Source organism: Trachurus trachurus (genome assembly GCF_905171665.1).
Source record: "Trachurus trachurus genome assembly, chromosome: 3".
Taxonomy (NCBI): Eukaryota; Metazoa; Chordata; class Actinopteri; order Carangiformes; family Carangidae; genus Trachurus; species Trachurus trachurus.
Window position 1 is genome coordinate 631442 of NC_139893.1, and position 12963 is coordinate 644404.

Here is a 12963-nt window from a genome sequence, read left to right on the forward strand (position 1 = left end):
GGGAAGAAAGAAAGAAAGAAAAAGACAGAGAGAGGGGAAGAAAGAAAGAAGGAAAGGAGTAAAAAGACAGAAAAAGCGTGTAGAAAGACAGAAAGAAAGAAAAAGACAGAGATGGGTAGAAAGAAAGAATAGAGAGGAGAGAGAGGGAAAGAAAGAAAGGAGTAAAAAGACAGAAAAGGGGTGTAGAAAGACAGAAAGAAAAAGACAGAGAGGGGTAGAAAGAAAGAAAGAAAGAAAGGAGTAAAAATACAGAAAGGGTGTAGAAAGAAAGAAAGAAAGGAGTAAAAAGACAGAGAAAGGGTGTAGAAAGACAGAAAGAAAGAAAAAGACAGAGATGGGTAGAAAGAAAGAATAGAGAGGAGAGAGAGGGAAAGAAAGGAGTAAAAAGACAGAAAAGGGGTGTAGAAAGACAGAAAGAGAGAAAGAAAAAGACAGAGAGGGGTAGAAAGAAAGACAGAAAGAAAGAAAGAAAGAAAGAGGGGGATAGATAGAAAGAGGTAGATAGATGAGATAGAGAGGGGTAGAAAGAAAGGTTTTAACCTCCGTGTTGTTTCCTCAGAGACCAACTGGAGGAGTAAAAAGACAGAGAAAGGGTAAAGAAAGAAAGAAAGAAAAAGACAGAGAGGGGTAGAAAGAAAGAAAGAAAGAAAGAAAGAGGGGGATAGATAGAAAGAGGTAGATAGATGAGATAGAGAGGGGTAGAAAGAAAGAAAGGTTTTAACCTCCGTGTTGTTTCCTCAGAGACCAACTGGAGGAGTAAAAAGACAGAGAAAGGGTGTAGAAAGAAAGAAAGAAAAAGACAGAGAGGGGTAGAAAGAAAGAAAGAAAGAAAGAAAGAAAGAAAGAAGGGTTTTAACCTCCAGAGTTTAATGCCAGCCTGTGATTGGTCGGTGTTGTTTCCTCAGAGACCAACTGGAGGAGTAAAAAGACAGAGAAAGGGTGTAGAAAGAAAGAAAGAAAGAGGGGGATGGATAGAAAGAGGTAGATAGATGAGATAGAGAGGGGTAGAAAGAAAGAAAGAAAGAAAGAAAGAAAGAAAGAAAGAAAGAAAGGTTTTAACCTCCGTGTTTCCTCAGAGACCAACTGGAGGAGTAAAAAGACAGAGAAAGGGTGTAGAAAGAAAGAAAGAAAGAGGGGGATGGATAGAAAGAGGTAGATAGATGAGATAGAGAGGGGTAGAAAGAAAGGTTTTAACCTCCGTGTTGTTTCCTCAGAGACCAACTGGAGGAGTAAAAAGACAGAGAAAGGGTAAAGAAAGAAAGAAAGAAAAAGACAGAGAGGGGTAGAAAGAAAGAAAGAAAGAAAGAAAGAGGGGGATAGATAGAAAGAGGTAGATAGATGAGATAGAGAGGGGTAGAAAGAAAGAAAGGTTTTAACCTCCGTGTTGTTTCCTCAGAGACCAACTGGAGGAGTAAAAAGACAGAGAAAGGGTGTAGAAAGAAAGAAAGAAAAAGACAGAGAGGGGTAGAAAGAAAGAAAGAAAGAAAGAAAGAAAGAAAGAAAGAAAGAAAGAAGGGTTTTAACCTCCAGAGTTTAATGCCAGCCTGTGATTGGTCGGTGTTGTTTCCTCAGAGACCAACTGGAGGAGTAAAAAGACAGAGAAAGGGTGTAGAAAGAAAGAAAGAAAGAGGGGGATGGATAGAAAGAGGTAGATAGATGAGATAGAGAGGGGTAGAAAGAAAGAAAGAAAGAAAGAAAGAAAGAAAGGTTTTAACCTCCGTGTTTCCTCAGAGACCAACTGGAGGAGTAAAAAGACAGAGAAAGGGTGTAGAAAGAAAGAAAGAAAGAGGGGGATGGATAGAAAGAGGTAGATAGATGAGATAGAGAGGGGTAGAAAGAAAGAAAGAAAGAAAGAAAGAAAGAAAGGTTTTAACCTCCGTGTTTCCTCAGAGACCAACTGGAGGAGTAAAAAGACAGAGAAAGGGTAAAGAAAGAAAGAAAGAAAGAGGGGGATGGATAGAAAGAGGTAGATAGATGAGATAGAGAGGGGTAGAAAGAAAGAAAGAAAGAAAGAAAGAAAGGTTTTAACCTCCGTGTTTCCTCAGAGACCAACTGGAGGAGTAAAAAGACAGAGAAAGGGTAAAGAAAGAAAGAAAGGTTTTAACCTCTGTGTTGTTTCCTCAGAGACCAACTGGAGGAGTAAAAAGACAGAGAGAAAGAAAGAAAGAAAGAAAGAAAGAAAGGTTTTAACCTCGGTGTTGTTTCCTCAGAGACCAACTGGAGGAGTAAAAAGACAGAGAAAGGGTAAAGAAAGAAAGAAAGAAAGGTTTTAACCTACGGTTGTTTCCTCAGAGACCAACTGGAGGAGCATGGTGGAGAGTTCGGATGCAGCTGAGGCAGCCGAGGCCGAGCCCAGTCGCCCTGCAGCTGCAGCTGCTGCTGCTCCCGTGGCCCCGATGGCGCCGGTCCAGAGAGACGCTGAGGCTACGGGGGCTACCGCTACCACCTCTACCGCTACCGCCGCTGTTGCCACGGCTACCGGCCCCCCGCCCCGGACCGCTCCTCTTCCTCCTCCTCTTCTTCCTCCTCCTCCCCCGGGCGACGAGGGGCGAGGAGCGGACGACCGCCTGGACCGCCTGGAGCTGTTGTCGCAGCAGAGCACCGAGACGGGCTCGCTGGACGGGAGCTGCCGCGGACCGCTCAACTCCTCCATCACCTCCACCACCTCCACGCTGGTGCCCGGCATGCTGGAGGAGGAGGAGCAGGAGGAGGAGGAGGAGGAGGAGGAGGAGCAGGAGGAGTACAGCAACAACGACGCTCCCCATCCCATCTCCCTCGAGGTGCCCACGCTCAGCAGCCGCATCGAGTCCTGGGTCTCCAAGACTCTGGAAAACCTGCAGCTGGGGAAGAGCCAGGAGAGCACGGAGGAAGAGGAGGAGGAGGAGGAGGATGAGGAGGAAGATGAAGAGGAAGAAGAGGAGGAGGAGGAGGAGAGAAGGCAGAGTGAGGAGGAGCAGCAGCAGCAGCAGCAGGAGGAGCTGGACTCGGTGAAGGGCTGACGTCGTTTCCTCTTCCTCCGTCTCTTCACTGCAGCTTCTCTCTCTCTCTCTGTCGTAATCTCAGGAATCAACCAACTGACCAACAACACTCCAACACAACACCACATTAAAGGGATAGTTCTACATTTTTGGCAAATTAACCCCATTGCCCATAATCCCTATAGTCATACTAGCAGTAGGTTCGTTACCTTCACTGCAAAAACTCAAAATCTTACCAAGAATATTTGTCTTATTTCTAGTCAAAACTAATCTCAAATACTTAAAATAAGACTCATCACATAAAAAGCAGTTTGTTTTTAGACACTTTTTACTTCTTTCCAGCAGATTTTCACTTGAAATAAGTAGAAAAATCTGATAGTGGAGCAAGTTTTTCTTTCTTATTACAAGCACAAAAAACTTGCTTTCACTGGCAGATTTTTCTACTGATTTCAAGTGAAAATTAGTTTGAAACAAGTGAAAATGATCTAAAAACAAGTTCATTTTTAGGTGATGAGTCTTATTTTAAGTGGAAAGAGATTAGTTTTGACTAGAAATGAGACATTTTGACAAGAAATAAGACAAATATTCTTGGAAAGATTTTTTTCAGTGTTTAATTGTCGGTGCAAGCTGTTTTTAGAACAGCGGAGCAGAGCCGTGAGCTGCTCAGAGCTACGCTACGGAGGCTCATTATGGGATTTCTTTGGTTTCCCTCATCATCAAACTCATCAAATACACAATCCAACAACTCCACAACGCTCTGGTGGACAAGTTGTGAGCTGCACATTCACCACGCTATGAGATAATAACACGACGTTACCACACAGAGTTGTTTTAGAGGGAAATTCATGCAAAACCGCTGATGCACGTTGCCTTCAGGGACAGTTTTTCATCCAGCAGTCTCTGTATTTCCCTTTAAAAAATAGCTTGCACCGACAATTAAAGGTAACAAACCTACTGCTATGGATTATGGTGATAGGAGAATTTAACAAAATGTGGAACTATCCCTTTAACACGCCACAGAGAAACGGACGGAGTCTCAGACCAACAACAACAACGTCTCCTCCCTTCAGCCGTAAACCTGCTACACTTGAATTAAAGAGGGAATTCTCTGATTTTCCCCCCGGACCCTGAACGCCTCACAGAGGACGAGTCCCGGTCCAGGTTTACAGCTGTGTGTGTGTGTGTGTGTCTGAGTGTGTGTGTCTGAGTGTGAGTGTGTATTTACAGGCACATTGTGTAGGTTCATTTATTTTGCCGTGTTCTTTAGCTTTACTTTTGTAAATAATAATGATAATAATGATGATAATAATGATGATAATGATGATGATGATGTGTTTCAGTGTCGGATGTCGACTCCTCTATGGCAACAAGATTTAACATTTAACAGCCAGACTGGACATGTGTTGTAGATCTCTGTAATTCAGTTTTACCTCTTGTCAAAAAGAACATTTCAGATCCACAACTACGTTCTTCCTTCACTGTAACCATTCATGTGTATGGGGTTTGTCATTACAGATATCTACAATTCAGTTGCAGATATCCACTATGTGAATTACAGATATCTGTAACTGAATTACCACTAGTACTAACTCCAATTTGAGATATCTACAATTTGATTCTGACTAGTCATAATTCCAGTTCAAGATATCTTTAATTCACCTCAATTAAAGATATCTACATGTCCCTTTTCAGATATCTGTAATTAAGTTTTGACTAGTCAAAATGACGTTGTAGATATCTGTAACTGGAATTAGTACTAGTGGTAATTCAGTTACAGATATCTGTAATTCACATAGTGGATATCTGCAACTGAACTGTAGATATCTGTAATGACAAACCCCATACACATGAATAGTTACAGTGATGTAATTTGTCCTATAGGAAGAACGTAGTTGTGGATCTGAAATGTTCTTTTTGACAAGAGGTAAAACTGAATTACAGAGATCTGGAATAAAAAATCCAACTATTCAAAATGTAGTTACAACCAGTCAGAAAGACGTTGTTGATATCTACAATGTTAATTCTGGAGAGTCAAACTTAGCTTTTAAATGTTAAATCCGCTTGCCATACTCCTCTTCTTCCTCCCTCCTCCTCTTCCTCCTCCTCCCTCAGTGACTTGACTCAGCAGGAGCTCTGTGTGTGTGTCTGAGTGTGTGTGTGTGTGTGTGTCTGTGTGTGTGTGTGTGTGTGTGTCTGTGTGCGTGTGTGTGTGTGTGTGTGTCTGTGTGTGCGTGTGTGGGTGTGTGTAAATAACCCGCTCTCTGTGGTTCTACTACACTTTGTTAACGCCGTGTCATTGATTCAGTGTGTTGAGAACAAAGTGCAGTTCTGTTCTCTGCCCGAGGGGGGCGCTGCAGCTGCAGCTCCGTCTCCATCTCCATTTAGTGAACGTTGACACATTAAAGGAATAGTTCACCCAAAAAACAAAAAAATAAGAAATTCATTAGTCATTATTGCCTCCCCCTCATGCTGATGATGAATACTCTGGAGTAGTTTTTTATTCCTCAAAGTGCATCTCCAGTCCAACCAAAACTTTATATGAGAGTAATTATTAGGGACCGACACAAAAACGTCCATTAAACTACACAACAACCATTTAATATTCCTCCACACTGCTCGTCCACTGCAATCCAAGTGTCCAAGTGAAGGGATATCCACAATTTTCCGAACGTCATCTGTGGTCAAAACCAGAAGCCGGTTTTGACAGTTTTGGTGGAATCGTATGTTACGTTTCCATGGTTTTCAGTCGTTCAGTCGTTGTCATAGTTGCGGTAAACGCATGGATCTATTATTAACGCTGGCTTTTAACACGGATGTCAATTTGTGTGATATCCACTAGGGTTGTGCCGATTGGCGATCCAATCGTCTATCGGCGATTGGAAGGACGAGCGGCGATGTTTTGTTTTCTTGGCGATTTTACACACACACACACACACACACATACTCGCTACTTTTTTATTGATCTAATGCGCAATCTGTTTGTTTTGTTTTAATGAAGCCGCTCCTCTCGCTGCTTCCAACAGATACTCTGTCAAATGACAGTGTTTCACCAATCAAATGCAGCCACTGGCGACGTCCAATCAGACGGAGCCAGGTAGTCATATGACCGCACACAAAATCTCTGTAGTAAACAGGGTGGCCACTCCGCCTCAAATTTGAGGAAACACGTTTAGCTGGTGTTGTGGCTGTGACTAGGCTGCCGACGCCAGACCTGTTACTGTATGTCACAGCCCGACGAGGTGGTCACTAAGACGTCCGGTGAATTACGTCCGGCATGAATATATTTTTCGGCTTTCGGCAACGCAATAGCGTTCCGTTCATTGATCATAGCGCTGTTTCTCCGTTATTAGTCCTCACACACACAGAGAGAGAGAGAGAGAAGCGCGCGCATGCATGACAGAATGACAGCAGGGCACGGTAAAAGCGATACTCATACGCCGCCAACCCCCCCCCCCCCCCCCCCCCCCCCGTCGAACGAACAAGTGGAACTGCCGCCGCCAACCCCCCCCCCCCCCCCCCCCCCCCCCGGACCCCGGCGATAGATAGGTCTATCGGCGATCTCCAGGGAGGGCGATTGGGACGATCTGAGAATGTCAAAATCGCCCAACACTAATATCCACTGTTAAAAGCTGATGTGATGATCCATGCGTTTTACAGATTTTCATTGGATTAGAGGAAAAAAAAAAAATCCATGCATTTACCGCAACTACAGAAACCATGGAAACGTAAACATAAAATTCCACCGGAAGAGCAAAACCGGCAAAACCGGCTACGTTTTTGACGTTCGTTCGGAAAAAGGTGGATAGTCCAGAGTTTACTGGAAACAATGTCATTTAGAACATTTTCACGGCCTAAACAGTCCTGTATCGCCCCAGGTAAATTCACTACAGGACTGTTGAGGTTGTAAAAATGTTCTAAATGAGGTTTGTTTCCAGTAAACTCTGGACTATCTCCCTTCAGGACACTTGGATTGCAGTGGACGAGCAGTGTGGAGGAATATTAAATGGTTGTTGTGTAGTTTTATGGACGTTTTTGTGCTGGGCCCTAATAATTACTGTCATCTAAAGTTTTGGTTGGACTAGGAACCGGCCTCCCGGGTCTCCAGATGACCTTTGAGGAATAAAAAACTGCTCCAGAGTATTCATCAGCATGAGGGTGAATTTCATTTTTTTTTTTTTGGGGTGAACTATTCCTTTAAAAGCAGAGCTGGTTGTTTAGTTCCAGACTGAGACGCTCCGTTCAGCTCCTCCTTCTCCTCCGCTCTGAGGTCGACACATGCTAATGATTCACTCCTGTAAATACAAGTGTACAAAAGAGATTTTGATTTTGATTTTGCATTGTATTAAAACCCAACTACAATCATCTTGTTCTTAAAGCCATTTGATAGTTTGAACATTTTAACAGTTGGAATCCAATGAAGGAAAAACGACGACGGTGTTTGATAGTGAATCATAGTGTAAATGCAGTATGCAGTATGCTCCATCAAAGTGTTTGAAGTATGTGGACTGGCCCAAGTGTGTTTTTGCACTATGTAAATACAGTAAGTTCTGGTAAAGGTCTCGTCGTAACTAATGTGAACAAAAGGAAAAAAAAAAGCAACAAAAAAAATCAAACTACGGTTCAATGAAGAACTTTTTTCAGCGTGTTCTCGTCTTTCTATGGATATTTAAGACTGTACATCACTAGCAACATTGTTAGAGGCTGTTTCTCATAATCCTGTTATCACTCTTAACCTGTATGAACTGATGATTAACATCATTAAAATGTTGTTTACGTACCCGACGTCTCGTCTTCTCTTCACAAAACACTCAATCAAAACTAGAATTGGTATTTCCTGAAGGAAATTCATGTGAATGCTGAAAGCCATTGCTGAACCAATTGACAAAGACACGCAAACATGTCCAAGGAGGGAATTGAACCCACAACTCCATGAGTGGTAACCTAACACACTAACCACATGGCCACAGAGGACCTGAGTTACAATGAGTTTTATACTGTGAGGAATCAAAGAGTGTCCAATGACAGCTGACTAGTTGGAATCAAAAGAAAATGTAAAATGGGGTGGTGTTTAGCTCAGTTGGTAGAGCACCCGCCCCATGTGTAGAGGCTATAGTCCTCGCTGCAGGCGGCCCCGGTTCGAGTCCCGTGTCGGACGGCTCTATCCTGCATGTCATTCCCCCCCTCTCTGCCTCCCATTTCCTGTCACACTCTGAACTGTCCTATCTAATAAAGGCATGAAAAGCCAAAAATATACTTAAAGCAGAAGTGAGTGATATATTTGTGTTAATATAAGTCTTAAATAGTTATATCTTCCGACAGCAATCACTTACATAGAGTGTTTGGACTGAAACACAGGTCTCTCAGTCCCTCTGCTCTGCTCTGAGCAGAAGAGAAAACATTTATCGTATCCTACAGTTTTTATCCAATGAGGAGAGAGAACGGCATGCAGGGCTGTGTGTGCAGCCAAGGAACGCCGTGAATGTGGCGACGTAGCGACGAGGACTGTTATGGTGCGTTCAAGGAAATTCGTATTTTTCCGACCGTGAAGTGGTACCAGTTCGATCTGGTACGAGTTCACCGGTCGGAAGTTACGAGTGGCCGTTATAGTGACTTTCACCGGTAAAACAGGTCGGAGAAACACGAGTGGGTTGCCTGGAACGCTACAAAGTCGTAAGTTGTGACTTGAAGCTGTAATTTACGATTTCAAAAGCCTGCCTGGAACGCAGCATTAGCGAAAACGACCGGATCACTCACTTCTGCTTTAAAAAAAAAAAAAAAGAAATTATGTAAAATGACTGAGGCAGGAATCAAACCCATGACCTAATGATCACTAAATCTTTACTCTGCCACTCGGCTACAGAGAGCACACTGCTTTCAAGACTGTTGTCATTCATTGTAATGTGATGATGTGCTGCAAACTGGTACGAGTAATCAAGGAGATAACAAACACCTGTAACCAATTGAAGGCGGGGGAGAGGAGGTTAATTCTGCCAGTGACGTCCAATAGTGGGCAGCGCAGGACAAGAAATGATGGATACAAATCATTCAAGAGCTTTGCTTTTCTCTGCTGCTCCAGTGCATTTAAATCTTAGAGCAGTAGTATAAACAAGAAACATGTCCACAACCCTGGACCTCATGATTGGCAACCCAGCAAACTAACCTCTCAACCACAGAGGGAGATAAAACATGCAGAATTTTATACCGTGATAAATCAAACACTGTCCGATGCAGCTGTAGTTTACACAGTTTAAACAAGGAGCAAGTTATCAGAAATCAACAGAGGAAGACTGGGGGAATGATTCACTAACAAAGTGGCCGGGGCTGGATTTGAACCTGTAACCTTCAGTCCAGTGATCTAACCACTTCACCATACTTACATTCAATGAGAGAAGGGTAAAATAAATCCCTGTATAAGAGGCTCACTGACTTCTGAAGAGAGGTTGAGACTTTGATGAATGTGAGATTTTTCAATGATGCTTAAAAAAAAAAAAAGAGTAGAAATGAGACAATAGAAGTTTGTCTATAGATCAGAATTTGAATGAAGTCTCGTTGTAATGTGATGATGTGCAGCAAACTGTGGCACAAGCAATGAATGAGTCTCTTAACGAACACCTGTAACCAATTGAAGGTGGGGGAGGGGAGCAGAATTCAACATAACATAACAAGAATGCTTCCCTTGGATTTGAACCCGTGACCTTGTGGTTGGAAAGCAGGAACCCTAACCACTGGGTTATTCAATCACTTCTGGTGAAGTGGAGGTTGAGACTTTGATGAATGTGAGATTTTTCAATGATGCTTAAAAAAAAGAAATGAGTGTCATTTGTAGCTTTGCTGGCAGTTTCAGAAGAAAAGTTCCAGTCGCTTTTTTGGATCTGCTGCACTCTGATGATGTCACTCACTCTAGCCAACGCAATACACGCTCATTGAAAAGTGTGAAATTTGTCAGAAATCCTCATGTGCTTTTAAAGGATTTATCTCAAAAACGGTACAAGATATGAAAAAGTTGTACACAGGTTGAATACATTAGAAGTTTGTCTACAGATCAGAATTTGAATGAAGTCTCTAGCAGAAAGTATGCTGAAGCTTTAGAGGCTGAAAGAAGTAAGAAGATTTGAAGAGTTTCAAGACTGTTCCAATGCATTCTCTATGGGCCAAAAAAAAAAATCAGAAATAGTTGAATATTGCAAAAAGTATGAATATTTGAAAAGAGAAAAGTAATTCCGATAATGTCCAAAAGCTGCACGATTTGATGTATGAATTGTTGAAATAGCACAAAGTATGAAGGACTAGAAGAAGACCATAAAAAGGCGGAAAGTAGTAAGAATATAAAAAGAGAGGGTGGCGGAGAGGAAGAACAATAGCGTGAATGCTTTCAGCATTCACACTAATAACACACAATAAACGTTTAAATTAAAAAACTTTAAAAAATTCCTACCAAACCAACAGTAGATGCTACAGTTTTGAAACTTTGACCAAACTGTCGCCCCAATACTGCTGAAACTTTTGTCCACTTAAACTCATTACAAATTATGAAGTCCATCACTCGTTTTTTTCAATAACTGTAAAACTTTTAAAATGTATCTCCTCCTACAATTTTTGCTCAATTGACACCAAACTTGCTACAGAGCATCTCCAGACTGTCCTCCACAAAACTTGTCTCTCAGATTTTTGATTAATCAAAAAAAATTGAGCCTACAGTGCATGAAAATGTTTGACTGTAAACAGTACTGTAAACATATACCATCAAATTCTTGATAAATACATTTTCAATCTTCCTGAAAAAAATTGACAATATTTTGGAGTCATGGTTGATGAAGTTTGGCAAATATCAGAATTTTATCTCAAAAACTGAATTTTCTAGAACATTTTGAATTCTGCTGTCACGGGAACAACTGTCAATGTAAGAGGGACATTTTTAAACATCACATTTTCTCATGAGAAGCAAAACACTTATCACTAAAAACAAATCACCAACATTCCCATGCTGTCTAGATGCAATTTATGTTTTTATCAGATTTTTGTTTAGATATTAGAATTTGTGACTCCCTGAGTCTATTTGATAAACCACACACTTAAATTCACTTCCAGCCAATTAGCTCAGCGAGTTAGGAGCACGTTCTTGGTGTCAGAGGATGTGGAATCAAGCCCCAGCAAGGATGATGATGATGACATGGTGGATGATGTTTGGCAAATACATTTACAATTTTACCTCAAAAACTGATTTTTTTTTTTCACAGTTACTCAGTTTGTGAAGCCACTGTTAAGTTGCCACTTGCCAATTAGCTCAGTGATATAGACAACGGTCTTTGGTTCGATAAGTTGTGGGTTCAAGCCTCGACTGGTGCAAATTGAGCATTATAAAGTCAACTGTCTTATCGTCCTATTCTCCTATTTGTTGCTCAGAATTTGCCTGAATTTGCCTAAATTTGCCAAATAATAGCCCGGACCCGACCCATTGCTATAATTTCCTTTTTATTTTCACTCTTTCTCAGACAAATGAATGTGAGACAGGCTTCACACGTATTGATTTCCTGATCGGCCACTAGGAGGAGACAAATCTTTCTTTTCTGTCGTCACATCCAGTTTATTTACATCATAAAGAACATGTTCAAGTTTTCTGGCATCAAATGGATCAAATTCTTTATTGTTATCATATAATACTATATTCTTATTAATTAATGATTACATCATAGCTCCTCCTGCCTCCTAAATAAAGGGGCGGTCCTCTCTGTGTGTGCAAGATTCAAGATTCAAGAAGTTTATTGTCACATAGATGTACAGGTACATACATTGTGAGAAGCTTGGGTTGGGTGGACGCTCCACAATATGCATAATAAATAAAAAAGAGACAATAAATAAATTACGATACTAAAATATAAAAAGTTTAAAAGGATTAAAGGGAAGTTAAAAGGCCACAGCCAGAGTCCATGGTCCATTTGGATTTATTGTTGGGTTGATTTATTTAATAGTCTGGTGGCTTGGGGGGAAAAACAGTTTTTCAGCCTGCTCCTGCTGGCCTTGATGTGTTGGTATCTTTTGCCTGACGGCAGCAGCACAAACAGGCTGTTGTGGGGGTGTGTGGGGTCCCTGATGATCCTCAGGGACTGGGTGTAGAGCTCCTCCAGACTGGGCAGCTGACACCACCCTACCGAGGGCCTTGTGGTCTCTGTTGGTGCAGCTTCTGAACCAGCTGGTGAAGCTGCTTGTCAGCAGACTCTCAGTAGTCCCCTGATAGAAGGCCATGGTGATTGATGGACTCAGTCCGAATTTTTTGAGGCGCCTGATTCCACATAGGCGCTGTTGTGCTTTTGCAACCACAGTTGTGTGAGCCTCCCATTTCAGGCTTTCGTGGATGTTCACCCCCAGGCAGGGCCGGCCGCTGGCATAAACACTCTATGCGGTTGTTTAGGGCCACAGCCGTTAGGTGGGGGGCCACATGATCAGAAAGGTACCGGGGTTCATCAAGTCATTAAAACATCCTGAGGTCTGCACGTGCAGCTATGAGCTTTATATGTAATGTGAAGTCAATATTCAGCTTCTTTTATCTCACATTTGAGACATTTGGTGAAAATAGAACGGCAGAATGACAACATTTGTGCTCAAAAAACAATCTTACAAAATTTAATTTTAGACTTGTTTTCTACACGTATCTATTACTGTATTCATATCCTATTTCAAGCACCAAAACAGTTTGTTCTCATGACTGAAGGTGTGTTTTCCCAATTGATTTGAATTTTTTCAAAAAGCAGACCTCAAATTTCCAGCATTTGGCCTAAATTATTTCTTTCTACAGTGTTCTAGGACAAACTGGCCTCAGTGTGCTTACAGCGGAGGTTCTAATATTTAGACATAAAACACTTGAGTATTGTTACATCTGCAAGTATCTTAAAAAGATAAATTTAAGAAAATATGTAAAAGTCGAGAAAATGGCCTCAAACCTCAGAGGGCATAAACACGTCTGTATTCAGTTTTAACCGGTGATTTG

At 41.7% G+C, this 12963-nt stretch overlaps 1 protein-coding gene across 5 annotated transcripts in view; it reads left to right on the plus strand.

Moving 5' to 3' along the window:
• secisbp2l (SECIS binding protein 2-like) overlaps positions 1-3312 on the plus strand; it is a 41842-nt gene extending 38530 nt beyond the window's left edge. For all 5 annotated transcript variants that reach the window (XM_083996663.1, XM_083996659.1, XM_083996660.1 and 2 more), the window contains one exon: positions 2293-3312. In XM_083996663.1, coding sequence (XP_083852789.1) covers positions 2293-2999 — 707 coding nt within the window. In that variant the 3' untranslated portion in view covers positions 3000-3312. The remainder of the gene's footprint in view (positions 1-2292) is intronic.
• The last annotated feature ends 9651 nt before the right edge of the window (positions 3313-12963 follow it).